Below are 27,728 nucleotides of genomic sequence, written 5' to 3'. Positions count from 1 at the left end.
GGCTGCACTTTTTCGCCAAAATCCTGCCAACCTGCTTAAATAGTTAGAGCTGTTGTATGAAAAGATTTACAATATACAGATATCTTTACCAGTCAATATTATTTATCCGTATGAGCTTTATTGATATATGTGTATACAATTGAATTCTTTAAGAAATGTGGACATTATATATCACCATATCTTTGGAAGCTGGTGTTTACTGTAGCAAGTACACGAACCAGTAGTACACGTGGTTTCATACTTGGCTATATTTTTGCGACACATCTTTTTAGCTAATTAAGAATCTGTAATTTTGACTTATACTTTTAAAACTTAAGTTGTCTCTAAATAATCGGTTACCTTAAGTACATACATATATATAAGTATATGTTCGATTAAGTGCTTAAGCTATAATTTGAAGTTCCTTATCTAGTTATTTGAAATCCATCTGTAAAATATTTAAAGTAAATAAAACAATTAAATGGTTTGATATGTTGCAAAATCGTTAAGAAAAATCAAAAGTTTTGTAAAAATTTAGAAGCTAAAACGCATTTTAAATATGACAAAAAAAAGAATTTTTATTATGGTTTTAAACACATTTACTACGGGTTAATACAAATTTAGGACAGCATAAGCGGAATGTTGAAGTGTGAATTGCCTATATTAAAATAAATATATTAATTTTTTATATGCGGCAGGTCATTTGCAGGTGCACTTTCCTTTAGTCGGGCTTTCTTTGATCTGTCTCCTGCAGAGCTCTTCCTGCTATCGCACAAAAAGCTTGTTCCACATTACTGCCATCATTGGCTGAGGTCTCTTGGTAGGGTATGTTATTGTTCAACTGACCACTGATCGGTATAATTTTTTTGTATCTGTATAAAAATCGATCAATTATATAAATGTGATAATTTTATAAATGCAGATTTACACACTTTACGTTCAACTATGTCCGCCTTATGGATATGGATCCTGACGAACAATACATGCGTAGTGATGATGCACATTTGGTCTTATATATTTATACGCACAAGGGCGAGTATTGGGCTAGAGAATGTTCATCGTTCATACACAAAGTGAAGCAAACTATTTTCCCGCTAATAAAATTGCATTTTACTATGCAAATATACATCACGATTAACTGCCCATATTTGTTAAAAATAAATATGTTAATTTAAAAACGCACCTGGGGTTGTTATTAATTTGTTTGTTACGTTTCAGTATGCAGCAGCAACTAATACCCACTTCAAATACTCATCAGAGCATGTTAAGAGCTCACTTTCGAAAGCACAACTTTTTCTTATACAAATGTATATATATATATATATATTAGTAAATAAAAGCTTTGTGGTATATGGCTAAGAATATACAAATGCGTTGTTTTTATTAATACACACATTTGTATATTTCATTTTCCCAGAGTGCGTCAGTAAGAAGCAGAACAGAAATGAATCCCAAATTGATCGCAGTCAAGTTGCTGTTACAAAATATAGAACATTTTTAGTTTAAACTATATAAGTTGAGTCTGTTTCGAAAGTTGTAGATTTTGCATTGTTTATTATACAAATTAAACCAAAGCTTGTAAATGTCAAAATAAAAGTATGTGAAAATTACATTTTATAAATTATACACAAACGATGTGTGTATGTATTACCAAAAGGGATCAATTGTTAATAATTGTCTACGACTAACAAAACAAATTATTCAAATTAGGGCTCAAATTGATTAAAAGATATATCCGTTTAAGGTGGAAACTGATCTGAGCCGATAAAGTGCCAATCTCGTTAAATATGGATGAGTATATATAAAATTAATTACAATAAAAATGTATATTTTTGTTTTATTAAATTTACAATCACAAGAATTTGTTGGTTTTCTTTTCTTTTTCCTTATTTTTTTGCGTAGATAATTTGTTGCTGTGGATTCTGATGTTGTTGCAACGGCTGTGTCTGTTGCGTGCAATAATTTTACTAATGGCAAAAATATTTCTAGGAGGGCATGCACAATATTTTGAAATATGTGTAAACAGACCATAAATAGTAATAACGGGAAACGTTTACGTTACAAATCTGCTGAAAGTTTATCCGAATTTAGCATCCTATCATTATACCTATGCTGTGGCTGAAATTGTTTTACTTAAACTTATAACCTTGTTGTCGTTCATCGTGTTTGCTTTTTTACTCATATGCTGTAATGTATTTTATTTATAATATAGATTGTGTAATTATGCACTTTGCGTTGTATTCTGTTTTGCTGCAGCTGTTTTGCCTGTAATATTTGAACTACATTAGCATTGACAATTGTCAGCGTTGCCTGGACGATTATTTTCAGAGTTCAAGCGTATTTGATCGGGAAAATCGTTGATAAGTTCAGCCTGCAAGCATACACAAAATCAAGATATGATATAAGTATTCAGTGTGCAAGTATGTGTGAAATAACTAGTACCTCCGTCTCTTGTTCCAGCGCATTCTTTGCAATGGTTTGAAACGCCATCTCAACGTTGATGCCCTCCTTTGCTGACGTCTCATAGTAGGGTATATCGTTTTTGGATTGGCACCATTGCTGTGCTCGACGCGTCGATACCTGCAATAATAAAGTGTTAATGTTGCTGTTGAAACTCGTGTTGTTTTGCTACCTACTTGACGATTATCCAAATCTACTTTATTGCCCAGGACGACGAAGGGAAAATGCTCGGGATCCCGTGGACTGGCTTGAATTAAGAACTCATCTCGCCACGAATCAAGATTCTTGAATGAGTTTGGTGCCGTCACATCGTAGACAAGCACACAGCAATCAGCGCCACGATAGAAGGCGACACCGAGTGATTGGAAGCGCTCCTGACCAGCCGTGTCCCAAATCTAGACGACAATCAAAAAGATTAGAAAAGCATTTCCAGTGCAGTTATATATTTGCTCACCTGCATTGTGACGACGCGATCGTTGACAACAACTTCTTTTGTGCAGAAGTCCGCCCCGATCGTTGCTTTGTACTGATTGGAGAAGCGTTTGTTTACATATTGATTCATAAGTGATGTTTTGCCAACGCTGCTATCACCGAGAATGATGACTTTCAGCAAAGATTTCTTTCTAGTTGCCATATCGATATATATATATGTATATAATTTTTCCTATTGGCTGTTTTAGGTGTTCTAGCTGCCTTAAGCTGGTTGTTGGTGTTGCTGTTGCTGCATGGAATAGACAAAAACATATCGACTTTTAGCTATAAATACATTTGCACTACTAACACGGATTAGACATAATTTAATTACACTCTTATCTTATACGCCTCGGATTGCCAGTAGTGCACAGCAACACAGACGCTTGCCAATGGATTTTATTATTTTTAACATGGTTGAGTGAATGATAAATTCAGATTTAACATTATGAGCCACATGACTCATGACTCAAATGAACAATGACAATGACTGAACGTTGAACGGAAGAAGCGGGGGGAGGAACGGGAGCCCGCAGCGAAGCGATAATAAAATTAATGATAGTCACCAGCAGCATTTGTAGCGGAGAAAGTGACGATAACAAACAACAGCAGATTTGTAGATGTACATTTACGACAAACAAGGAAAATCGTTCAGGAAGTTATGAAGATTTGAGAAAAATCACTTTGACTTTATTCAAACGAAAGGAAAACGCCCATATTTAGCCAGCGAGGGTAATCCGTTTTAAATTAACAATAATGTAAACACAACAGCACATAAAATTATGCGAGAGCAGCAAATTTTGCAACCTTCGGAGCACATAAATGACTTGTTTTTGCACACCACTACAATAACACGCATCAGTAGTATGGACACATGCACACATGCATGCATACATACATACATATGTATGTTTTTCAGTGTCTTGAGCTCCACTGGCTTTTTCCATACTGTTTTTACTGCTGCGTAACACAATTTTTCACCAAGTCTTTGTTCCGATTCACGTCATTTTATTTCTCCGCATTAGACGACAAACATTTTTCCCAAGACTTACATTTTTGACGAATAGTATTTGTGGCTCAAACGCACTTTATTTCTACTTAACTACGCAGTTAATTCTTTTTGTTTTCTACAAATTTTGGGCAATATCAACTAATTAATCGATATTAAATAAGGTGGACAATCGCTAATCGATAAGTCACTTCCACTAGCCAACATTTCACTCCACACTTAACGATGTGCTCCACATTTAACACAATTCTGCATTTAACAGAATTATTCCACATTTGACAGGTCCATTCTCTGAATTCATTTTGAAATAGGAACAGGAAAACAGAAAATTTGTTGAAATGAGTGCCTAAATCATTTGCTAGATTTGTTGTTTACTTAAGAAATAGCAACACATAAGGAACATTGAATATTATTCTTAAAATACGAATTCGAATATACGTCGAATCAAAGATTGATTGTATATTTATATATACAATAGATAGAGGTAATTGCGTTTAATTCCTTACAGTATTTATTTAAATATTAAGTTCAATGAATATGGAATGCTTGCACTGAAAGAAGAAATTATATTGTTTGAGTTTAGAAATATGAAACTTGTTGAATTTGAGTATGTATCGATAGGCACTTATCGGCCATCACCGCATCCTGCTACCAGTGGAACCGGTTCGCATGGCTGTTTTTAAGGTGGCTGCGCTTACCACATACGGAAAAGTAAAACGAATTTGTGGAAAGTCGCAATTTTTGGCGGGCAATCGTTATCTTTCTTGGTCAACCACAATGTAAGCGAAAGTTATAAAGTTATGCTGATGACTACACTTACTAATCTCATCACATTATTCAAAATGCAGTCAATCTGCTTGCTGAAAAGAATAATGCCAATTAAAATTAATATTAAGAAATATTCTAAGAAATCTTCATGCTGTTTTTCTTCGATGCGATAAGAAAATCTACTTATTTAAATACTTTGTTGTTCGTTCGAGCTTCGTTCAACTTGTTGAGATGCGCATGAATGTAAGGTATAATTCCTAGATCCACTAAGATTGAAGGTTTCCGTTAATATCATATTACTTTACTCCCTGTTCAACAGGAATTACATTCAATATTATGCTTTCCGATCTTTAATTATCATAAAATGATCTAAAACGAATTTATATAATTTACTTGGTAAGACTCACAAGTATAAGTATTTATGAGTCGACTCTTATTTGTTTATGGATGATATAAAAAAAGTTACTAAGAAATCACAATTAAGAATGCCTTCTAATATTTTAAATTTATAAGAGAATATAAATATAATAACATAAATAAGGAAATATTTAATATGACTCAAATTTTGAGAATAAGCCTCAAATGAAAGAAAACACAGTATTTGATTTTAAACATTTAAAGCTATTATTTCATCAGTTTAATACATACACCATTAAATATACATATGAGAGTATGTATACGTATTTATATTCACATAATGTTGATTCTAGACATGTATATAAGTACATTCAATATATGTATGTAGATGTAACATTTTACAACAGTTTTATTGATAGACAGCTCTGGATTTTGTTTGGTTGGTTTTCATAGATTGGTAAGTTAACATTTTCAATCTTTTGTTTTTTTTTTTAAATAGAGTTTGGCCAAATTCAACAATTAATAGATTGTTGTATAGTAATTTAATTTTGATTCCATATTTTAATTTGTTTAACAATTTTTAGAAATAACTTGCGAGTTGCAATATGTATATATGTATATTTTATGTATGTATATACTTAACATTAAATAAATAAATACTTATCCATATGTATGTTCATATACATAATTATATATATATATATATATTTACCAATTGAATGTAAAATATTTTTTTGATATATATGTGTATATATATATATTTCAAATTCTATTTCGATTTTATCTGATTTGTATTTTTTTGGTCCGATTGCCCAGATTATTAAAGAACATTGAAGGATTGGTTCGTTTTTGTTTGTTTGAATATTTTTAAACATTTTTTCATTTCCAGTGGTAAATGTCAACTTTAGTTTTGAGATAAATGTATTTTAGTTAGGGATTTTTTAAGTTTGTGTTTAACAGATGTCCAATTTAAAGAACAGTTTGAATTAAAGTTATTGTTAGGGTAAGGGTTTTTATTTGTTGCCCAACAAATTGTTATATGTATATATATATATAAATATATCTATATATATACACATTTCGATTAAGCTTGTTTTCTTTAAGTGAAGTTAATTTAGATTATTTTCATTATTTATATGTTTATTTTAAACTATTAGTCCTTCTGTATAAACTCGCTCTTTTTTAAATATTAATATAACAAATAATGTTCTCAAAAATTAAATTTAATACAGATTACAAAGCTTAAAAATTGTTAATGTAGAAAAAGGAACACAGGTTCTTATCAAAAGGGATATGAAAAGTTCGTGATTATTTAGACATATACCATTTAATTGATTACTGCACTCGCTTTCAAAATGCCAACGGCTCAATTCAAAATGCTTTTTAATTATTCAGAAAATAATCAAAGCAAATCCTTTAAGCTTCCTAGGGAGTTTGAAGATGATTTCGACTGCTCGGCTAGTTTCGCACACAAATGCATATTTTATTATACGCCATTTAGCTTGCGAGTTGAATTTTTATGTTTATATGTATTTTAAATGCGCAATCGATATGCGGAGAGGCAAGTGGCAAGTGGCAAGCACACAGCAAAAGCATGCAACATGGCCTGTTTATGGAGGGCGTGGCAAGGGCAGAAAAACACAAAACACAGAAGAACCTTCATGAAATTGCTGCCGTTTGATATGTGACAGTGTATGTGTGTGTGGAAGTGTGGTTGTGTTTGATTAGGTGTAGCTGTGTGCATGTACGGCAATAAAAACTGAGCACAATCCAGAAAAAAGGAAAAGCAAAGAACGCGACAGATGCTGCTTAAGCAGCGTGGGTCGTTTCATACTTTGTGTCCATCTGAGCTCAAGATGGCAAGTGTCTTCAAATATTTTTTTTTGACAAATTAGTACACTTCAAAAAAAAATCTACACAAATGGAAAATGGCTCTGGATATTTGAAAATTTGTCTAGTTTTTAGAAATAGCTTCTACTCACATAAATAAAAAGAAGTGCAAATTAGACAAGAAAGACTTTTTAGAAGACGATATTTTCTAAGTGTATTAACAATCATATTTGTGAGTGGATTTTTAGTTATAGAACATGGAATATGGCCAATTATAGCGGATCACTTAAGTCAAAGAAGGGAACAAGTTCAATGTGATGATACGACCAGTGCAGGCTTTAGTGTTGTTAATAGTCGCTGGTCCACAAAACGCATCCACAATCTCAGGAAGCACGTAGCAAGTATTTCGGGCAATCTTGGTATGAGAAGAAGTCCGTTTGAGATAGTGCTTGGAGGCAAAACCATTAGTGACCTCAACAAGTGTATATATTTATTATGTAAATTCCCATCTTATGCTTGATGAAATTAGCTGAACTGGATATACTTGGGATAAAAATAAATTAATGTGTCTTTGAGCCAACATTAAACGTACTCGTTGAGAGAAGTATCTGAACAGACAGCTATAATAATTTTTATGATCCAAAAGCAGACAACTAAAACTAAACACTCTTTCTTTCATTGTGTGAGCTGTAGTTATAACAATAGCAATAAAGCAATCGCATATTTGATTTGCTATTTTGCTCTTAATTGCTGGCGATAAAATGTAGTCTGCTATTAGAAACAAAGACAAATCAAAGCAATTTTATCCAACTGCACGGAAGCCAAATTGATAAGGTGTGAAGACATTTGATTTGAATTGATACGAATCTGAGCTGAAACTAAAAAGATTTAATATACTCAGCTAACTGAGTTGATCATCTCCAAATAGCAGACATAGTTGCAGGCAAGCAAGTGTAAATCACAGTCCAAAAGAGAAACTTCCTTTCAAGCATAAAGAAATGTCTTCCTTATGAGTGTTAATTCGCCTGAAACATATTTCGACTGCTTCCGCCTGGCTGGGTCTGTACTTAATGCTCTGCCCTCTTACATGTACATGCCTGTGTATTAGTGGGCTGTACGTGGGAACGCAATAAAATCTAATTTTGTGTACACACACACAGAGAGAGACACACACACACACTCACAGAAAAGTTGTTAAACATTATGCCACAGCTGCGAGAGGAGCGCACCAAAAACAAAAAGGAAAAAAACATTGCCTAGTTTGGGGCTGAAACAAGAACTGAAAATGTGGCCGGAAGTGGTGTCGGCTTTGGACCCGAAGCCGCCGCACACGCCACAACCAGGGAACAGTTAAGGCAGGTAGATTAGGCGGCAAAGCCGTAGATAAAAGGCGCCAGCAACCGAACATGCAATAAACATGTGCGCAAAAAAAAGAAGAACAACAAAAAATGAAGCAAGAGGCAATTGCCCCAAGAGGCAGCTGCCACGCTGCTAGCTGCCCCTGCTGCTGTCTGCCGCCTTTGACGCTTACCGCTTTGTACTGTACATATATACATATATATGTATGTATGTATATATATCGTATTTTTATACGATGAGTATTTCATGTTGTGGTCCTTGGTTTTGCGGGCGATGCTTTAATTAGTTTTTCTTGTTGGCTGTTTGGTTGTTTTTCATTTTGTTTCCTTCTTTTTTTTTTGTTATTTTGGCCAATTAAATTTTAATTTGCCACTGGCAGCTGTCGGAACTTCGGCTTGTATTGCAGTGTATTCAAAACTGACCTTTAGACGCCACTTGACCTGCTTGAGCCAGACAAGCGTCAAGGCATTAAGTATACGCCACCATAAATTTCAACAGCCAAGGACATTAAGCCGGCCCCATTGTTGTTACTGCTGTTAGTGTTGCTGTTGTTTTTGTTGTTGTTGATGTTGTTGTTGTTGTTGCTATTGCTATGCATGGCTTGTAAATCAATTGTCGCAATGCCTGCAACTGACAGCCGCCAGGGCCAGCTCGCAAATTGCAATTTCATGAAGAACCAGCACAATGTGTGTGTGGGTGTGAATGTGTGTGTAGCTGTGTGTGTGTGTGTGTGTGTGTGTGTGTGGGTGCTTGCATGCGTCCAATTAGTGGGTGGGTGCACACGCAAAGCCTTGGCGCCACCAGTCATACAGGAGTACAGGCAAGAGCATAAACTAAAGTGATTATTGATGATCTCAGATTTGGTCTCCTGCACCACCGTGCGTCTACTTGATAATGCTACATAAACGTGGAGCCAGCGAACGGTAATAATGAATAAAGAAGAAGAACGAACTAGTAACTTCGACGCGCCGAAGAATGCATACCCTTGAAATTGGCAAGAGCCACAATTATACTAGGAACTAGGTAAATTTCGATAAGAAAGCAAATAATATTTGTGGTAAGTCAACTTGTTTTTCTTTATAGTAAAGTAATGCAATCCAATGAAATGCCAACAGCAAACAGTTTGATATAGTAAAGACAGACAGACAGAGAGACAGACAAGGGAATATATATATATTCCATCGGCGCTTTACAAACTTAATGGCATAATTCGAATGCCCGCTGCAAGGATATATGTAAACAAAAAGACAAAGAACAATATGAATAAAATGGGTGACATCATTTTTCAAAAGAGCCAACAATGAGAGTGAATAAACCAAATATACATTAACAACAAACAAAATATAAAAATACAACAACGACAAGAAGAAAGCATGCTTTCAACCAAACATCATCATCAATTATGGTGCGGCGTCCAACTGGGGCGTGACCATAAATAGATACGATATTAACCATAAATAGTATAGAGATAACTACAACTTATAGGTAAGAAATATGCAAATGGACTTGGCGCTATAACCTGCTCCTCAATATTTGCGGCCAAAGCTTGGCGTGCCCGGATTGAGGACGCGACAATAATGCGAACTGGTCACGCAATAGTCCGTTGCGGCGGCGGTCTCCTCGTTGCCAGTCGTCGCTGCCAGTTGACGGTATTGTTGCTGTTGTTGCTGCTGCTGCTGCTGCTGTTGTTGTAGCTGCTGCTGTTGCTGCAGTTGCTGCTGCTGCTGCTGGCGGCGGCGCATCGACATTGGTCATTGGCGCTGCTCGGCGCTGATGATGAAGTCGCTATGCTTTTGCACCTGCAAAGAGCAACAAAAGCAGTCAGTTGGATTTTGTGGAAATAACCACAACCACAAATACGCATACGAATACGAATACGAATACTAACCACATCAGCGACAATGGGCTCCTCTATCTCCAGGCCCTGCAGCGCCTTATCGCGACTCAAATGCAGCTCATAGGAATCTGTTGGCGTTACAAACACAACGCGATGCTTGCGTGTCTGCAGCACGTTGGCAATAACCAGCTAACGTGCAAAAAACAACAAAAACAAAATGGATGGGCGTCACAGGGAGACAAAGAGTGAGAGAGAGAGAGAGAGAGAGAGAGAGAGAGAGACGGGGGAGGGTTGGGTAGTTGGATGTGGCTTTGATTGGTGGCGCACTTACCTTATGCTTGTATTTGTTGAGGCTGTCGCGTGCCTTGACAATCAATAGATTCTCGTCCGTTTCGAGCTTAAAGGATACCACAAAGGCGTGCGGCACCCACAGACTGGCGAGTGGTGCCAGCATTTTTGGCACCAATTGTAGTGAAATCGTTGGTGCCCCATCTCCCGATTGCATTTTGTGTGTTGGCTGCAAAAACAGACAAACGAGACAGTCGTTTCCAGTTACTGGTTTGGCATATTAATTAAAAGACGAGTCAACGATGCGTATGAGCGCAACGCGATGACATTGCAGCCCTCTGCCACCCATCCTAACTGACTCACTAATCCACAGTGCTCATGTGTCCTTGCAGCAAAGCGACGCAGCGAAAGGCCAGGGTTGCCGCCCGCATTGCCACATGCCACATGCCGTATACCACATACAGGCAAATGTATTTCAACTAATTGAAAGCATAACTCAGTGGTAATGAGCGGACAGAGTCGCCGCCTCGTTGCACACACACAGAGCTGCCAGCCTTAAATTAAAGCTGCCTTTAAGCATTACACATACGACGCGTGGTCTGCTCGGTTTTTGTCCCATGCTGGCTACTTGTTGAACATTATATACGCCCCCCCCCAACAATGATTAGTTGCCCCGCCCACTCTCCACACTCTGTAAACTGCTGACCAGTTTCATTTATTCCACACACAATGCGAGTGTGGCCAACTGGCAGGCAGAAGGACAAGTCTAAGTAGCCCAGGACATTGTAAGGGCTCTGAAATAAATTGGAATGAAAAATCTAGCTGCAGGCATTAAGCTGACAACGAAGACGAACCAAAGCGACGACATTGACAATTGCGCAACGTCGCAGTCGCAGTCGAAGTCAGAGTCGACGTCGACATCGACGTCACCATTGACGCTTCTGCTAATTTGAACTTTAAGCTTGCGAGGCAATAAGTTTCAATGCCCTAGACTCATACAAGTGTTCTAAAGGGTTTGCCAAGTTCTACAATTTAATGTGAGTATAAGATAAATACCAAGTATAAGACACAGACTACTACTTAGATAAGTATTAACAGCCTTGTCGGACTGTTTAACTGTCAGTCCCTTACACATTCTGTCTACTTGCATTACCATTTAACTGTTCTCAAAGTTTCGTAGCTACGCAATGTTATCTGACTGTTTAACAGTTAACTGTCAGTCCCTTACACATTCTGTTTATGCAATGCATAATACCATTTAACTGTTCTCAAAGTTTCGTAGCTAAGCAATGTTATCTGAGATATCATTTAATGGTGCATGCCGCAGGGCGAAGGGAGAAATAACGATATCATTGTTTGACTAAAATATTTATCCATTTTTTAAATATTGTAGCATGGGTATGAAGATTAGTTAAGAATTTTCCCGACAGCAAAATAAAAAAACAAAATGTTCGTAATTATCTATGCAGACTGCTCGTAAAAAAATGTATATTTATATTACGTACTTAAAAGTAAATATAGAATTTTGTATGAAAAATATAGGGTATCTAATCGGTGATCGCATAGTTTGTTCTAGTTAAGCATTCTCGACTAGACCAATTTTACTTGTTGTGCTTGCTTTTAAGAACTGCCAACAGCTGTTGACATTGAATTCAGTTACATATTCTCCCTCCCCCTCTCTCTCTCTCTATTTCTCCGTCTGTCTCTCTCTCTCTCCCTCTCGCATTTGCAGGCTCATTCACTCTCTGTGTCATTGTACCCGCTAACTATGTCTATGCGTGTGTGTGTGAGTGCGTCTGTGTAACTGTATAGGTCGCTGTCTCATTGTGTGCTTTCATGCGTGCTCTTATAAAATCTTTTGATTTGATTTGCGGATTTCAGCACGTCGCCTCTGTTTGCGTTTAGTCGCCGAGTGTCTTTGCCCTAAAATTGTCTCCTTCTCCCTCTCCCTTTGCCTCTGCTACTCCTCTACCACTCCTCTACCACTCCTCTGTGCATTTCTCTTTTACACTGTGTATTCAGTTTACATTTGTAATTCTTGTTGGTTTTGGCTTATTAGAATTTACTTTAGCGACGGTGTTTGTCGCCACTAAATCCATACAAAATGTCAAGTTGCTTGCCGCATTTGCATAAATTTAGTCAAAGCTAAATTGAATTTCTTGATGTTCTTTTCTTGAATATAAAAGTGCTTGTTAAAATCCCAACAGAACTGTGTAGATTTAGCAAAATGTACAAGTTTCTTAAGGTGTAATGGTTTCTTTTATTTCATTTTGTTTTAATTTAACACTAATCTATCTTTGTTGACGTTGAGTCGCATTTGAATAAGCATGACTACATGCATAGAACACAGGCTGCATTACGGCATTATGCAAGCCGTGTGAATATGTGGCATATGTGGCATAGTCTGTTCTTTGTGCAACTGCAAAATCTACAAAGAAGAAACTTGGCACTGAATATGCGCATAAATTTCAATGTACATACATCAACAGGCAATTTTCGTCATTGCGCTTTGAATGGCGCAAACGAAGGATGTGCTACAACATCCAACAATTCAATCAAGCGAACGATTTGTGGCTAACGCCCCAACAACCAACAACCGACCAACGACAACCGACAACCAGCTGCCACAGAGACACTCGGGCAAACGCCTTAAGCCTCAGGCCGAGCGGAAATGCACGAGCTGAACGGAAATAGAGCGGTGAAAATGCCAGCACGAAGCCAAGAGCCAGAAACGTAGGCGACAAGTGGAAAACTTTCTGTTTACCTGCCCAACAATTTTCCCTATAGTCACTTCTGTGTGTGTGTGTGTGTGTGTGTGTGTGTGTGTGTGTGTGTGTGTGTGTATATATGACTTTGTCTGTGTGTATGTGTGCTCTGCATTCGTGCAGTGATGATTTTATAACAAGCACAATTCTATTTTTTAAGTTCCATTTTTTCTTTGTGAACAATTATTAGTCTTTTATAATATAACAAAAATAGAATATAATAAGCTACTAGAAGAAACTTTTCGAATCTAAAAGTTTTCTAAAAAAAAATTGGGTTTAAAGTTGGTGTGACGAAAATCAAAAAACTAAATTTTTCATTGCTTGGTGAACTCTTTTAATAATTTAAATTAGTTTATTCAAGTGTTTTTATTATTATTAAAAAATCTGCATGAGTACATCTTAAAAGCTCTAGTTGAAAATAAAGAAAGAAGAAGAAAGAAGTCAGAAAATCAAAGCAAACTGTATTTATGAATATTAAATTAAATGTTCTCTAAAGAAGAGTAAAATACACACAAAATATAAAGAAGTTTGCTGATAATTTCTGAAATTTCTGCAAAATTCTTACAAACTTAAAGTATAAGTTAGCGAGTAAACACTGTGCTAAGTCAATGTGCAAATTGCAAGCAGCCAAAGCCGAAACAACGAACGCCTCCAGCAATGAACGTTTGATGCATGTACTTGAAAGTCTTTTGCCGCGGCAAACTGAAGCAATGTATGTCTGAATATGTATATATATATATATATGTGTGTGTGTGTGAGTGTGTGCCTTAAAGTCAGATGACAAGCTACAGGCGTCAGCGATGAGATGAAGTCGGACAAGCCTGACAAGCCTGGGATGAGGATGCAACCAACCAAAGCTGCACGAGCATGTAAATGAGTGTAAAAGTGAAATGCAAAATAAGTGAGAATTATATAGTCGAATCAGCTCGGCCACGCGATACCCTGAACACAACTGTTAAACATATTCGGCTAGTTTCATTGACAAATATCTCAGTTAAAAAGTTTTGCCCACTCCCATTTCTTATTGGCTGGTGCAGGCATTGAACGCTAAAAAAAAATGTAAAGCAGCGCATGCTTTTGTTTGCAAGCTTAGATTAAAATCACCGATTTGCGACGAATGTATGTGTGTGTGAATACATGCGTATGTGTATGTGTGTCTGCATTTGTGCGTATGTGTTGTGTGTCTGCATTTATGCGTATGTGTATGTGTGCATGAGTAGACGCTTATTCATTGATATCTAGGCGCTGCAGAATACACACATACATACATATGTATTTACGCTCGTTTCAATTATCATTTTGTCCCCTTCTTACACATGCACACGGATATATTTATGCAGACAGAAAATGTTAGCGTCTGCTGATAATAGTAAAGAGACCAATGTAGAAATGAATTTTGATGAAATTTGTGAAGTTGTTCAAGAATATATTATGTAAGGTTTACAATTGAAAATCGGAAATCGATTTGAATCGATATTCGTTAAGCTTAAAGACTTATACATGAAATAAAATAAATTAGATAGAGGTATAGGTATAGGTATATATATACTAAAACGTCCATCTCTCTAGCTCTCTTAGCCTCTGAGATTATTTTGTTCAATACAGTCAAACGGACACTGATACATCGAATCGGTTGTTGGTCGTCATCAAGAATATGTATACTATATGGAGTCAAAGATGCTTCCTTTCGCCTGCAACTTCATTATACCCATCTTTGATGTGCATTAGGGTATAATGATATGTGGTAGAGTAAAGTGCTATGGTCTGCCTGTCTGGCTGGCTGGCTGGCTCACTGACTGGCCAGCAGAGGGAACTAGGCCGCAACGACACATGGCCACAAAGGCACATTGGCACTTGGGCAAACCAGGCAAAATGGTGCAAATCAAATTAAAGACATGATGACAAGCGACAAGGTCGCTGACAGAGATGTGTATATGTATGCACAGTGTTACCTAGTTTTACGGGCAAACAAGTATTACATTTATACACAAATATATTATAGTCAAACTACTTTGTTGCAAAACTGCAGAGAAAAAAATAAAAATAACTTTATTTTATAGCAGTTCACTATGCAAGACTTAAATAGGGTACTTTCCATAAGTAAATGTAATAAAGACGAAAAAATAATTATGTTGTGGCATTTAATGTGACATATGTAGTCAGTGCGGCTGACAGGCGCTTGATACTGAAACAAGAGAACAGCTTGTCAGGAGCAATAGTTGACTTTAAGCTGCTGTCGACTACTTTTGCTACTGCTCCTGCCCCTTTTGCTCTTGCTCCTGCTCCCTCTGCTGGTGGGACTGACGTCAAGTGGGATGTGTGGGGAAAATGTGTCAAAGGCAAAGCCGATGGCAAACGCAGGCCATCCATCGACAATCCACATTGCAAATCGATAAAAAGCAATTTGCAGGCGACGAAGCCCGTCATTGAGTGACGAGTGCAATCAATTACAAGATTTCCCACAAGATTTCTGCATTGTGTGGCCAAGGGAACGAGGGGCCATGGACACACTTAGTCATTTAGTGGTAGTAGTAGTCTCACTCACCATCATGTCCTCGGGTATGTAGAAATCGGAGACGGCCGCTGCCAAATATAAGACGGCACGCTCCTCAAAAGCAGCGAGGCATTCACAGGCGGCACGCAGCAGCCACATGTAGTCGACGACGCTGGTGAAATTCACGTAGAGTATCATTTGGGTCTCGCGGGCAATTTTATATTTGGCCAGCACGGGGGCAAACACATCCACCGAGTCCGGCTTGATGGCTATCGTCGAATTTTGGCTGTCCGCAGTATCGGCAATGTCCAACATATCGAAGAACTGCTGACCAGTAAAGTGGCGCGTAAATGGCTCCAGTGACTTGTGGCGATGCATAAAAATGACGGCATAATCATGATCCAGAAAATACTCAGCGCTGGCCGAGCCGCGAGTGCCGGCACTAAAGTTATCCACAAAGCGCACCGTATTATGCTCCAATGGGACTGTGGTGCCGCCCGACTGTGTGTGGAGACACATTAATTATTCTTATTAAGTATGGTCAACTCATTAGCAAGGATTAGAGAGAGAGAGAGAGAGAGAGATAAAGAGAGAGTGAATGAGAGATGGTGTGTTTACCGTAACGAGGACAATGCGGTTCTGTAGTTTATTGTGGCGCTCGCAGAACTCCTTTAGCAGCGAGCGATTATCCTCGAAGTCGGCGGGCGGCAGATGTGTGTTGTAAAAGTCCTCCCAGTGCGTCATATTGTTGTTGTTGTTTGTTCTTTGTTGGCCTGGTCCAAAAACGAAAGGCGAAGGAAGCGCGCAAGGAAGCACAAAAACAAGGGCGCCGGAAACGATGCTTTGCTTTTACCGTTAATTGATATATTAAAGACACCCACACGCACGCATACACACACACACATACACACACACAAGCACAGACACACACACTTAGCTACGAAGCGAGCGGCAAACTTGAATCAACCAATCAAAGCGACAACAACAACAGCAGCAGCAGCAGCAACAAAATTAAGCCACGCAACTAAATTAATTACACTCCCAACAAAGTCGTGTGCTGCATGCGGCGTCTACAACAACAACAACAAAAACTGCTGCAACTGAACTTTCGCACTATTTAAATTCAATCTATGTATTTCCGTTTTTTTTTTCTGTCTTTTTTTTTCTTTTTGCAGTGTGCTCTTGAGCCGAGCTGTCTGCAGCGACGGCAACGGACAATTGTGTACTGACAGCAGCAGAGCAGCTTTCGTCTTGTTGCCGAGACTTTCACTTGTTTTCTTATCAATGAAAACGCTTGCGACAACACTGCGCATTCGCATTCGCATTCTAACGAAAGCAAAAGCCATGTGCGGATATACATACATACATGTATATCTGCATGTGTAGAGAGCTCGAACTTCTCTCGTGTCTATTTGAATTGAGAAGCAGAGAATTCGTTGTGCATTTTTTGAACAGTGTTCGAAGGCAGCTTGAGTGTGCGAACATCTTCAAACTGTTTGCTTACAGTAACAGTCATACCAAAGAGAACACACACATACACACACAGTGAGTGCAGGTCGCCCGATAGGATGAACAACGTTGTTGCCTCGCTGCCGGTTGCACTTTGATATATGCTTACCTTGTGACAGAAGAGAGCGCGCACCTTATTATGTTTGCTGTCGAGTTGCTGCAGAGAGTATCAAATGCAAAAGTGGGACGAAACACCACCAGATTCAAGTGTGTGACACGCGCACTCAACTTTGGCACAGTTTAGCAAAACAAGTACAAGTTCAAAGTGCAAGTTTGTTAACAAAAACAGCTGTTGCGCGTCTATGTTAAATGTGGAGCAGTTACCTTACATGAGGAGTTAATCTGTAAAATGGCAAACTTGTATTCGCGTATTATATTGCATTTTACGATTTTTAACTTTGTATGTAAAGCAGTTCTGTGCATAAATCGAACGTATTTGCAATTAATTAATTAAGTTTTTAGGTGGAGCGTTATTCTGCTAGATGGCTTCAAAGCTGCTTAGCGAGTGGGTTCGTTGTTCAACACTGCTCGCTGTTCCCATGCACCCCCCTCCCGCATACCTTTTGCAATGTAAAGCTACAAGCATGTTTATAAATCTGTTAACGCAAAAAGTGCAAATGAAACTAGGCGCTTTACTTTAAATGTCAATCAGTTAAAGAAAACACATTCAAGGCAGATAATAATAAGTTTTGATTTCGTTTAATGCAGTTACAGTTGCTTTGTTTACAAAATACTTTATTTTTTAACTCTATGCATGGGGTTAGTTGTCAAGTTGTCGCTAGAGCAAAATATCACAGAAACTTAAATATAATTGGCATGTCAACTGCATATTCTAAAATGACCTTTGATATATTATTAGTTATAGTTGTTATTGTTGTTGTGGGTAGGTATGTAGTTAATTGCGTCGGTTCATGAAAGGCACCCGTCCACACACACACACACACACAGGTATGTGAGTGAGTGCAAATTTATGGCATTCATTATATGAACTCCCTCCGCCCAATTCATGTGACCAATTAACAATGCTATCAAATGCAATTTAAAATTAACTTAAACGTAATTGAATCTCATCCTACACAAAAACAAATAAAATTAAAACCAAAAACTGACATTGCACTACGAACGCGTCGTAGCCGACGTTGTGGTGGGGGCATACGGGCTGAGAGTGTGAGGATATGTCACATGATAGTCCGTCTCGTCGACGCCCTCCTCATCCACATCCCGATTGACCAGTCTCTCTCGCATTCCATATCGCTGCCTGAGAGGGAATCACAAGTTAGCACATGCCAACAATTAGCGATAATTTTGCTACTCACTCTAAATGCGACCGCCATATAACCAGTCCCGCATAAAGACACACAGAGATCAGAGCCACAACTACTAGCACAATGCTGAGCAGCAGATGGCTTTCGCTGATCGCACTCGACTCCACATCTACTGGCGTCATCTCGATGTTCTCGGCCACAAAACTGTCTGTGTCCGTATTGTAAATGCCGTGTCCCTTAAAGCGCTCCTCCAGCTCATCGCTGCTGCTGTCCTGATCTGAGTCATCATTGTCGCCAGACTCGAGTATTTCCACGTCGTATTTATAATTCTCGGCCAGCACCAAATTTGTCGCAGTGTTTAGCTGATAAGAAAAGGGGACAGAACCGTTAATTGGCATACATATAATATGTCCATATATATATTTCCATGTAAATGGGTTTATAGCAATGGATGACAGTTAAATTTCATTTGGCACGTGATTAAATGTCGATTTCTAACATTTTAATAAAACGAGGCAGGTCTATTAGTTTTCATGCATGACAAATTGTGTGCAGAAGGCCTGTGGGCATTTATCACATCAGCCTTAAAACTGATATGTAATTGATATATTAATCAGATATGATTGAATGCCTTCCACGAGTTGAATTCAAACATATAAAAATTTCAGCAGTAGCTCATAAGTAATAATCTTAATTAGATCGGAAATCTCCACTAAGCTAATTTATTATACCTTAAAAGTGCGAGTTTCTGAGTTTTAACGATCGAAAATTAAAAGATATATGTTTATGAGAATCATAAAAAATAATATATTCATATTAACTTATTCGTTATTAATTCTGGCTCTGAAGTATTCCAAATAAAACAAACAATTTCTTATGAAATATTTAAGAGCTATTCAGAACTTGGAAGTATTTACTTTACTCATATTATATCTGTTTGTTATAGAAAATCAAGAATTTGAGTGATTAAATCAAGAATTCTGAAGTAATTCACTTTTTCAGTGAACGCAAACATAAATTTCTTATGCAATGATTCAGACATTTTACGGCATTTAAAGGTATTTACTTTAACCTTAATTGCGCCTTAAACAGTAGCATTACGCTTAATCAAGAGTCATTAGCTCTTTAAAACACGAGAAGACAATAAGATAAGCAAGGTCTGATAACTGTTATTAGAGACTCTTTGCACTTGCTGCAAGCTCTGGTTACACAAGCCACACTCAAAGCTTTCCATTGACCCTAGGGTCGTAAGCTAAGGCGAGCAGATCAGGTCGCCGCTGTAATTTAATAAAGTCGAGTAAGTAATTCTGCTGCTGCTGTTGCTGCTGCTACGTGACTTGTCATTTTGTCTCTCCCTCTCTCTGTCTCTACCTGTGTCTCTTTCTCGCGTCATGTTTCACTTGGAACAAGCAGCGACAAAAAAAGTAAAATAAAAAATATAAAAAAAATAGTATATCTAATAAAAGTGGATAGGTGTAATAAGCCAGGCGGAAATTGAATGAAACTCATTTTATTTTTTTTATTTGAGTGCTGAAATCGCGTGCGAGTCGCGCTCAAATCGCGCTCAGTCAAATATTGACATTGAAACGTCATCGAGCTGGGAAATAACGCTTAGAACTCGGCTTGAAAGTTGAACGGTTGAGTCATAGCCGTGACGTTTGATATTAGACTTCGGTGGTTGTCAGGTGGAACAGAGTTGGGGTATCCACTGCCACCACAGAAATTAAAAAACAAGACGACGCGTTTAGTGCTGTCTCTGTTTCGATTACAAGTGAATTTTTATGGAATTTCGTGACTAAGACGCTAAAAACCCTCATCGACGAGACTTCGTCTGCTTCTTCTTCATTATCTTCTTCAGTTGCAGCTTAATTTTATGCAAAATGTGACCACACTGGAAATTATCGTTGCGTGCGTTTTGAGCCTTATAAGGCAAACAGCGCGCGTGTCTTTCTTGCGGTTTTTGCATTTAATCAAAGTGAAAATAAATATACATATACATACGTATATTTATATAGATATATTTATGTGTATACAAAAATGTCTTAAAGCGGCAAATTTCCGGTTCTGTATAAAAATAAAGCGACCAAGCTCATATTTCATTTGATTTTTGTTTTTGCTTTTTCGGTGACGACTTTTTGAAATAACTTGGGTGCGTCAGAAGTGACTTTGGAGCCGGTCGGTCCTTTGTCCGCTGGCCCAATTCCTCTCGGCTTGGGGCCAGTTATTAGCTTACCTCCTCGCCAGCGCTGACAGCTGTGTTATTTTTGGCTGCCTGTCCGCTCGAATCACTTTGTGTGGCAGTATCAGCTTTCCTCGTTGCGTCGTCTTCTACGGGTTTACCATTGCCTGTTGTAATAACAAAAATCATGCAATTAAGCAGAAAAGATTAATTAAACATTTTCCTTGAATAAAAAAGCCGCAAATCTTTAAATATTTGCTCAAGTGTTATGCGAGTTAAAAAAAATATATCACACCTTGGTTTATTGGACCAAATTATTTATCTTGCCACAAATATGCTGGGAAACCCATAATCATTATCTAGCGCAGAAGCTGACATATTTTTTTAGTGGGACACTACAAATGACGTTCAAATGTAGAAGCGACAAACCAATTCAAACCGGTCTACAGGTACATATATTTTTATAGTATTTGTTTTGAACATAATATAACAATAAAACCATTCCTAATGCCAAAGGCTGTTTTGGCATGCGTATCACATAAAATGTAAATTTAGGTTTTGCGAATATTTGCACAAAAGGTTGCTCCCAAAAAAATTTTGGGCATTTGAAATAGTGTTTGGCATGGCCAAAAACCCAATTCTGTTGCCAAGTATTGCAAATATGAAAAAATGCCACAATGCGTGAATCAATTGCTTATCAAATGACAGCAACTGTTATCAAAATTGTAATCATAATCGCGAACAATATCTTATCAATTTTGAAGGAAGCGAATAAATGAGCATTCTAAATTTAAATAAACACTTTTTTACGCATCCCTTATTTTGTTTTGTATAATAAAAGACCTTGATGTCATTTTCAAGGCTATAGTTAGCACAATTAAAAATGATATTTATGTGCCATAAACTTGGCTCTTAACGTTAACGGTGCTAGGCAAAGGGTAATTGCTTATCCAAGCGTACATTTGGCCTCCGTTCTGCCTTCCAGCTGCATTGGAAACTAGTTTCCACTTAATGTAAGAGTAGATAAATAAATATTGAGACGCTGCGTGGATTTTTGTAGTGTGCCTTGGCTATCTGTTGGCCTATGTATGTAAGTATGTGTGTGTGTAGCTGGGTGTGTGTATCTGTGTGTGTGTTTGTGTGTGTGTTTGTGTGTGTGTACACACAGATGTACTACTTACAGAAACCCGTCAGAAGCAGCACCAGCAAGAGACTGCAGAATTTTAAACCGTTGCTTTTGGCACGCATTTTCGCTTTATTTAGTTGTTTTTTTTTATCAATTATTAATGAGTTCGCTTATCACTTGCGCGTTAATTTATAAAAGGTTTAGCACAGTGCGTCAGCTGATATTTTGAGTAAGGTGAGTAATTGTCGGGATGTTAAACATAAAAACACTTTATGATCAATTAATTCGTTCGGTTGTGCGATGCTTTTTCGCACGTGCATTCGCGCCGAGCTCTGCTTGAAGACTGAGCGCAAACTTTACAAACGAGCAGCGACAAAGCTTTCAAGAGGGCGAGAGAGCGAGAGAAAGAGCTTGCGTCAAGTTCAAAGTTAACGGCCAGATCAGAGCGAATGACAAAGAGAAGTTAATTTGTTTGTGCGAAGCTTATACCATAAACCAGTTCGAAATCGTTTTGTGCTGATTTATATCAGTGCTGAGGACAATACAAATTAAAACGGTAGATATTTTTTTATGATAGCATTAAAATAAATCTGAAAAAGTTAAATGCATCGTATTTTGTACATATCATCAATAAATTAATTGAATAAAATCATAAGCTCTAAATATTGCCCGCTCACTTAGAGATTTATTTAAATAACAGCTGTTTGAGTGTTGAATCTCATTATACTTTTGTGAGTTATTAATTGGAAAACAACTTTTTTGATTGGCAAAAAAAAAAAAAACGCTGAGTTGATAACAAATAGCCATAAAAATGTATAGACAGGTAGTTTTTAAAAAGGCTAAAATGGCAGCACTCATTAACACACAGCTTAAAAGTCTTCTTTTCTCACTGTGAATTGAATAACTACATTGAATCACGACGCGAACCAGTGAATTCAAATGAACCAAGCTATCAATGTGAATGATAAAGATATACATATGTATGTGATTTTTAGGTACAATTTAATTTTTATTATTATTTTCTAGACTTTGAATGTGAAGCGTCTGGGTTATACAAATTGGAGATGTGTTCCTTGTTGATCTGGCTTTCGTCGAGTTTCAGCTATTCGTACTGTGTACAGTGAATTTTTATACATATGTCAAAGGCAACACGGGCCCTAAAACGTAATATATCTTCTTCTATATAATCAACAATTTAACTTTAGAATTACAAATTGCTTGCACTTTTAGCTTCAACATTAAAATTTTGGGGGCGGGGGTTGGAGGGGCCAAAAACACTTGGCCACCGGGCGCCGACGGACACGGAACACTCTGAGCACCCAAGCCCACTGGTTCATATACAGCTTACAAGATAAGTTAAAATATACAACATATATAGTGCCGGCCGGCTGGGCAATCAGGGAGAAGCATGGCCGTCGATGTTCGGTGGTCAGCCAGTGTCGCGTTCCAGTGGGTGAACGAACAGCCGTGCCAGCAATCTGCTGCATCACAGATAAGTAAAGGGAAACCGACCAGCAGCTCCGGCACGGAAGAGATCACACGCACTGGTACGCGACAAAAGTAATCTATATATATATAAGAGTGAAACTTCTGTCACACATTTAAAACCTACAACTTCTACAACTATGTTCTTTGTAGGATGTCATTGTGTCTGTCAATGATTCGACTGATGGTTGATGGATGATGATGAGTGTAACTTAAACTGCTTAGAGGTAAATCGCGTGCAGCTTTCGGTGTCGTTTAAACAAATTGCTCCTGACTGTTGGCCGACAGCTCCATCAACCGCCAGGCGGCTTTTGGATTGAGCTCGTTGCGATCTCGGCACAGCACCCACACATAATGGACACGCATCACCTTGTCGGGATCACCCTCGACGACTTGGGCCTTCTGGTCGCGCACGCACATTATTTGCTGCGCCTGGAACGTGATAATCAGCACTGGGCCCTGCTCCATGACCTTGCCCATAGCGAGCTCGATGTTCTCAATGTCCAGAATTTTTGAGTCCAGATACAGTCCAGACTTTTTCGCTTGCGTTATGGGCGTGGCAATAATGTTGTACGTACTCTCGAAGCACCAGTCCTTCAGAATCTCCAGATCGCCACGCACAATGGCCTCAAGTACATTTGGTATAATATCCTTCTCGCAGTCGTGCAAAAACTCCTTCTGATCGAAATTGGGATCGATTTTAACGAGTTCCGTCATCGTCTCGGACAGCTCTGTCTTGGAGAAGAGACCACCCATCACATCAGATACCTTGTCGGTGAGCAGACGGGACGCTCTGATCACCGGATTTTCCGATTCATCATATTTCACTTTCCAGTCGAATACTTTATTTACATAGGTATTGTTGTTCTTGAAATTCTCCCAAGATTGATAAAACTTCGAGTCCTTGTGCAGCTCCAGGCCTGCAAGAATGGAAAAAGGTAATCCAGTGTTCTGGCTTATTGTAAAGTGGAACATTTCGCTCACCTGTTGCTTCAGTATTTGCCTCCACGACGCGCGTGCTATCGGCCAAATCGACCTGGACACGCTTGCGCAGCTTGACCGGTGAGCAATACACACGATTGTCTATGCTCGTCGCATTCATTTCCTTTTTGATCATTGTCGTCGTGTCGGAGATGGCCTTGAAGGCGCCAGATTGGCCAATTTTGTCGCTTGTGTCTGTTATCGTATCGCTGACGCCTTTCGCCTTCTTCGACAGCTCTTCGGAGACTTTTTTGGCCAGATCCGATTTGGAGGCATCGTCAATAACATCGCCCACTTTCTCCTTGATGGCGCCCAGCTGCTCTTTCAATATGCTCGACGACTTTTGTGCTTCCGATTCAACAATGTTGAACTTTTGCCGCGCCGACTTTAATGCATCCGATTGTTCCAGCTTTTGGGCCTCTTCACGAAACTTCTTTATGCTATCCTTCATCTCCTTGTTCTTATCCATTTCACTGCGCACATTCTCAACGAACTGTGAAAAGAACCCGGGTCGGCGTCCGGGCGTGCCATACCAGCGTTGCTATCAAACAAATAAACAAGAAAACCATTTAAAAACCTCTGTTTTTTTTTTTAAATTGCGAAAGTGTTTTCAACTCACCGGCTGTTGTTGCAGGTTGGAGCTCGCTAACTGATAGGTGATGAAGCAGGCACGCTCCCGCGTTAAGGCAGCCAATTTGTACTGGAATTAGAAAAAGGAATCAGGTTTATTTATATATATATGCTGATTAGCACTCGGTGAACTTGGGGCATGTTTAACCTCGAAACGGTCACATGTGAATGGATGGATTGCGATGCCTGGCGCCTGCTTGGAATGTATGAACCTACCATGGTGACAGATGCTGCTGCTAACTGGAGTTTAGGCCGGATTTTCGCTGTGTGAGCAAATGCTTGGCAAGTTTACGTCAATTGTACGAAATTTATGTAATTCGTACCCGGAGACACGCACGTATCTCAATCTAAGCAGCAGCTGTTTTTCGTGAGTAGTGTTGGTAAGTAATTCGTTAAGTGCTGCGTAATGTATGTGGTCACCGCGCAATTTGAATTGTGAAGTGCGTTTTGTTATGTATATATATGTATTTGTTGATTAGTGGCGGTCAATTGTCGCCGCTACTCTACAGTTGTTATGTACTATATAATTAAGTGATTACTAAATCCTGCTTGCTATGTTGAATTATTGTTTATTTTGTTTGACATTTGGCTATTAAACTAGGTGGCAACGCTTAGGACGATCATGTTGAGCTGTCATAAACCGTTACTTGAGCGAGCTTACCGTAATTCCTGTAAATTTGCCTGTACATGATTCATGCGTAAGCTTGTCATTTAACAGATTTTGCGTAGCTTGCGCCAGTTGCCGCTCGTTGGGTTTTTGACAAATTATATTCTTTTATTTCTTTTGTTATTTCCGTGCCAGTTTTAAACGGTGAATTTAAGTTAGAATCATAATTAAGATTGTTTAAGAGCAAGAAGTAACGCTAATCTACTTCAAATAAACAAAATTCAACTTAGTTCGAACGAAAAGTTCACGAAAGTTAACGGCACTTGTTATTGGCACTTGTCATGTTTCGCAGCAGCAGCCTGGAAGGCAATACACCAATTGTAAGTGGACGCCATTGCAACTTTTTGCTACCAATGATATTTACACACACACACATATGCATGTGCATATGTATGTTTATATGTATATTGTATATGTATTAGGACAATATTTCGGCCTTTCATGCGTTAGGCGGCCTTAACATGTATTTGGACACTAGTCCACAGCACAACAACAACAACAACATGTACTTGGACACTAGTTCACAGCACAACAGCAACATGTCGCCGCCTATATCCGTCTCTGCCCCACTGAGTCCGCCGACGACGCCGCTGACACCGGAACACTCCACAATGTCGTCGACTCAGTTTCCTCTGCTGACCGACAATGTGCAATTGAACACGGCCAATGCATTGCTGCTGCAGCGACAGTATCAATACCATCTGCTGATCCAACATCACCAGCAGCAAATTGCCTTGGCGCAGCATCAGTTGGCTTTGGCCGCTTCAGCGGCTGCTGCGAATCATCACCAAAAGGACGAGATAGCGCATTCTCTGAAAATGTTTGCGCTTCTCACGGCCTGCAATGCAGGTAGGTGCGAGCGGGACAGATAGAGTGGGCAGCGGTACAGTTTCCAGTTAATAGAAATAGCTTTTTAAATGCTTTTGGTTATTGAACCCAATTGCCAATTTTACACTCTGTAATGCATTTTAAAGTGTGACTCTAAAACTGTAGCGATATGTTTGGCTTCATATTTGAGGATTTATTTTGAATGGAAATGTTACATTTTACTTTAATCCTTTGCATAGATAATGCCAGTGGTAGCACATCGGATGCTATGCATGACTTTGCAGCCAATGGGTATGTGAGCGATGACTTTAATCGTTTTAATTGTGCAACGCCGCAGCCCCAACAGCCGCAGCAGCAATTGCTACGCCAACAGTTCCCCAGTGCAACAACAACAGTTGCTGGCAATTCGGCGAATGCAGCAGGAGTCTTGCCGTCACCACTGGCCGCTACTCAGTTGAACCTCAACAATTGGGAGCATCTGAATAATGTTTGGCGTAGCATGTCCATGGCCTACATGCCGAATAACACAGCGGTGAATGCAAGCATTGCATTGGCATCTGCTAGCCAAAAGACTACACAAACCCCCGTGGTTGTGGCTGTGCCGCCAGATCATGTTCGTAATGTGACCAATGTGAACATTACCAATAACAATAACAATAAACAGCAAAAGCGATACAACAATTCGAAACCCAAGGAACAGGTGAGCGGCTAAAATTCGTTATTTGCTCATTTTCATTTGAACACTTCAATCCTCGACAGGTGCAAAGGCACTGTGTTTTCTGTGAAAACAATAATGAACCCGAGGCTGTGGTCAACAGCCATTCCGTGCGCGACACTTTCGGACGTGTATTGTGTCCCAAATTGCGCACCTATGTGTGCCCCATATGTGGAGCATCGGGAGACTCGGCACACACCATTAAGTATTGCCCCAAGAAACCCATAGTCACAATGGAGGATGCCATTAAGGCTGAATCATTCCGACTGACTAAAAGCAACTATTATAAGCAGCAGATGAAGGTTTAAGAATTGCTGAAACTCTGGCAGTTTCTCGGGAATGTTTATATAACAGATATATATAAATCCACTCGCAAACTATCATCAATTAAGAGCTGCAAACACATTGCGCCCGGCGCGTTCGATTTTCTTATTATATATGGCTTTATATATAATATATATATTTACTTTTTTTTTTTAAATTCGGTCTGCTTAGTGTAATCAATAGCTACGCACTCGGTGTCAATTTATAATAATTGTTTCTTACTTACAATCTCGTAATATTTGTTAAATCGCAGCGACCGATTAAACGGTCTGCAAACTGGCTTTTTGATAAGTGCCAGCATTTTTGTTACCGCCAACGATTCTCAGCGGTTCGATAATCTGCAATATTGTTTTGATATATGATATATCAATCTGTGAATTGAAGACTTTGAATTTTGAACTG

The 27,728-nt window shown here is 38.7% G+C and overlaps 5 protein-coding genes across 9 annotated transcripts; 1 reads left to right on the top strand and 4 right to left on the bottom strand.

Annotated features, from left to right (window-relative positions):
* Positions 1-1,500: 1,500 nt before the first annotated feature.
* LOC6563422 (ras-related protein Rab-7a) lies at positions 1,501-4,087 on the bottom strand. Of its 3 annotated transcripts, none has more exons than XM_001989968.3 (5): positions 3,963-4,087; positions 2,894-3,160; positions 2,616-2,834; positions 2,422-2,559; positions 1,501-2,350 (listed from the first exon to the last, which is right to left on the bottom strand). In XM_001989968.3, exons 2-5 carry the CDS (start codon positions 3,071-3,073, stop codon positions 2,264-2,266), a joined length of 624 nt encoding a protein of 207 aa, XP_001990004.1. In that variant the 5' UTR covers positions 3,074-3,160; positions 3,963-4,087; the 3' UTR covers positions 1,501-2,263. The 3 variants fall into 3 exon arrangements, with proteins under 3 accessions (XP_001990004.1, XP_032593208.1, XP_032593207.1); XM_032737317.2 differs by lacking the exon at positions 3,963-4,087 and adding an exon at positions 3,477-3,920; XM_032737316.2 differs by lacking the exon at positions 3,963-4,087 and adding an exon at positions 3,245-3,397.
* A 5,404-nt stretch (positions 4,088-9,491) lies between these two features.
* On the bottom strand, positions 9,492-17,382 carry LOC6563511 (phosphopantothenate--cysteine ligase). 2 transcript variants are annotated; one of them, XM_001989970.2, is made up of 6 exons: positions 17,236-17,382; positions 16,236-16,390; positions 15,669-16,118; positions 10,402-10,587; positions 10,122-10,259; positions 9,492-10,032 (listed from the first exon to the last, which is right to left on the bottom strand). In XM_001989970.2, exons 2-6 carry the CDS (start codon positions 16,359-16,361, stop codon positions 9,985-9,987), a joined length of 948 nt encoding a protein of 315 aa, XP_001990006.1. In that variant the 5' UTR covers positions 16,362-16,390; positions 17,236-17,382; the 3' UTR covers positions 9,492-9,984. The 2 variants fall into 2 exon arrangements, with proteins under 2 accessions (XP_001990006.1, XP_032593378.1); XM_032737487.2 differs by having other exon boundaries at positions 16,236-16,458; positions 17,236-17,362.
* Positions 17,383-17,806: 424 nt separating this feature from the next.
* On the bottom strand, positions 17,807-22,037 carry LOC6563512. Its single transcript, XM_001989971.3, has 4 exons — positions 21,752-22,037; positions 20,625-20,737; positions 18,443-18,753; positions 17,807-18,384 (listed from the first exon to the last, which is right to left on the bottom strand). The coding sequence occupies exons 1-4, from the start codon at positions 21,816-21,818 to the stop codon at positions 18,243-18,245; spliced, it is 633 nt and encodes a 210-aa protein (XP_001990007.1). The 5' UTR covers positions 21,819-22,037; the 3' UTR covers positions 17,807-18,242.
* A 644-nt stretch (positions 22,038-22,681) lies between these two features.
* On the bottom strand, positions 22,682-27,653 carry LOC6563513 (mitochondrial import inner membrane translocase subunit TIM44). 2 transcript variants are annotated; one of them, XM_001989972.3, is made up of 4 exons: positions 27,553-27,653; positions 24,782-24,862; positions 24,166-24,703; positions 22,682-24,101 (listed from the first exon to the last, which is right to left on the bottom strand). In XM_001989972.3, the coding sequence occupies exons 1-4, from the start codon at positions 27,625-27,627 to the stop codon at positions 23,437-23,439; spliced, it is 1,359 nt and encodes a 452-aa protein (XP_001990008.1). In that variant the 5' UTR covers positions 27,628-27,653; the 3' UTR covers positions 22,682-23,436. The 2 variants fall into 2 exon arrangements, with proteins under 2 accessions (XP_001990008.1, XP_032593377.1); XM_032737486.2 differs by lacking the exon at positions 27,553-27,653 and adding an exon at positions 25,009-25,145.
* LOC6563514 (protein nanos) lies at positions 25,508-27,447 on the top strand. Its single transcript, XM_001989973.3, has 4 exons — positions 25,508-25,779; positions 25,882-26,308; positions 26,527-26,987; positions 27,047-27,447. Exons 1-4 carry the CDS (start codon positions 25,741-25,743, stop codon positions 27,308-27,310), a joined length of 1,191 nt encoding a protein of 396 aa, XP_001990009.1. The 5' UTR covers positions 25,508-25,740; the 3' UTR covers positions 27,311-27,447.
* Positions 27,654-27,728: the final 75 nt, after the last annotated feature.

The sequence above is a fragment of the Drosophila grimshawi genome, unplaced genomic scaffold (genome assembly GCF_018153295.1).
Source record: "Drosophila grimshawi isolate 15287-2541.00 unplaced genomic scaffold, ASM1815329v1 contig_311, whole genome shotgun sequence".
Taxonomy (NCBI): domain Eukaryota; kingdom Metazoa; phylum Arthropoda; class Insecta; order Diptera; family Drosophilidae; genus Drosophila; species Drosophila grimshawi.
Note: the sequence above shows the minus strand (reverse complement) of the source record. Positions and strands in the feature narration are given on the sequence as shown.

What these genes read in the sequence shown, in the direction of transcription:
- LOC6563513 (XM_001989972.3), bottom strand. Translation starts at nt 27,627, where the DNA reads ATGCTGGCACTTATCAAAAAGCCAGTTTGCAGACCGTTTAATCGGTCG. An exon ending in TTAACAAATATTACGAGATT is followed by an intron (nt 24,863 to 27,552) that starts GTAAGTAAGAAA and finishes TTCTAATTCCAG; the next exon opens with TACAAATTGGCTGCCTTAAC. An exon ending in CCAACCTGCAACAACAGCCG is followed by an intron (nt 24,704 to 24,781) that starts GTGAGTTGAAAA and finishes TTTGTTTGATAG; the next exon opens with CAACGCTGGTATGGCACGCC.
- LOC6563512 (XM_001989971.3), bottom strand. Translation starts at nt 21,818, where the DNA reads ATGCGTGCCAAAAGCAACGGTTTAAAATTCTGCAGTCTCTTGCTGGTG. An exon ending in CTGTCAGCGCTGGCGAGGAG is followed by an intron (nt 18,754 to 20,624) that starts GTAAGCTAATAA and finishes TTTTCTTATCAG; the next exon opens with CTAAACACTGCGACAAATTT. An exon ending in ATATGGCGGTCGCATTTAGA is followed by an intron (nt 18,385 to 18,442) that starts GTGAGTAGCAAA and finishes ATTCCCTCTCAG; the next exon opens with GCAGCGATATGGAATGCGAG.
- LOC6563511 (XM_001989970.2), bottom strand. Translation starts at nt 16,361, where the DNA reads ATGACGCACTGGGAGGACTTTTACAACACACATCTGCCGCCCGCCGAC. An exon ending in ACCGCATTGTCCTCGTTACG is followed by an intron (nt 16,119 to 16,235) that starts GTAAACACACCA and finishes CTCCACACACAG; the next exon opens with TCGGGCGGCACCACAGTCCC. An exon ending in TCAACAAATACAAGCATAAG is followed by an intron (nt 10,260 to 10,401) that starts GTAAGTGCGCCA and finishes TTTGCACGTTAG; the next exon opens with CTGGTTATTGCCAACGTGCT.
- LOC6563422 (XM_001989968.3), bottom strand. Translation starts at nt 3,073, where the DNA reads ATGGCAACTAGAAAGAAATCTTTGCTGAAAGTCATCATTCTCGGTGAT. An exon ending in TAGATTTGGATAATCGTCAA is followed by an intron (nt 2,560 to 2,615) that starts GTAGGTAGCAAA and finishes TTATTATTGCAG; the next exon opens with GTATCGACGCGTCGAGCACA. An exon ending in CGCTGGAACAAGAGACGGAG is followed by an intron (nt 2,351 to 2,421) that starts GTACTAGTTATT and finishes GTATGCTTGCAG; the next exon opens with GCTGAACTTATCAACGATTT.
- LOC6563514 (XM_001989973.3), top strand. Translation starts at nt 25,741, where the DNA reads ATGTTTCGCAGCAGCAGCCTGGAAGGCAATACACCAATT. An exon ending in TGGAAGGCAATACACCAATT is followed by an intron (nt 25,780 to 25,881) that starts GTAAGTGGACGC and finishes TATATGTATTAG; the next exon opens with GACAATATTTCGGCCTTTCA. An exon ending in ATTCGAAACCCAAGGAACAG is followed by an intron (nt 26,988 to 27,046) that starts GTGAGCGGCTAA and finishes AATCCTCGACAG; the next exon opens with GTGCAAAGGCACTGTGTTTT.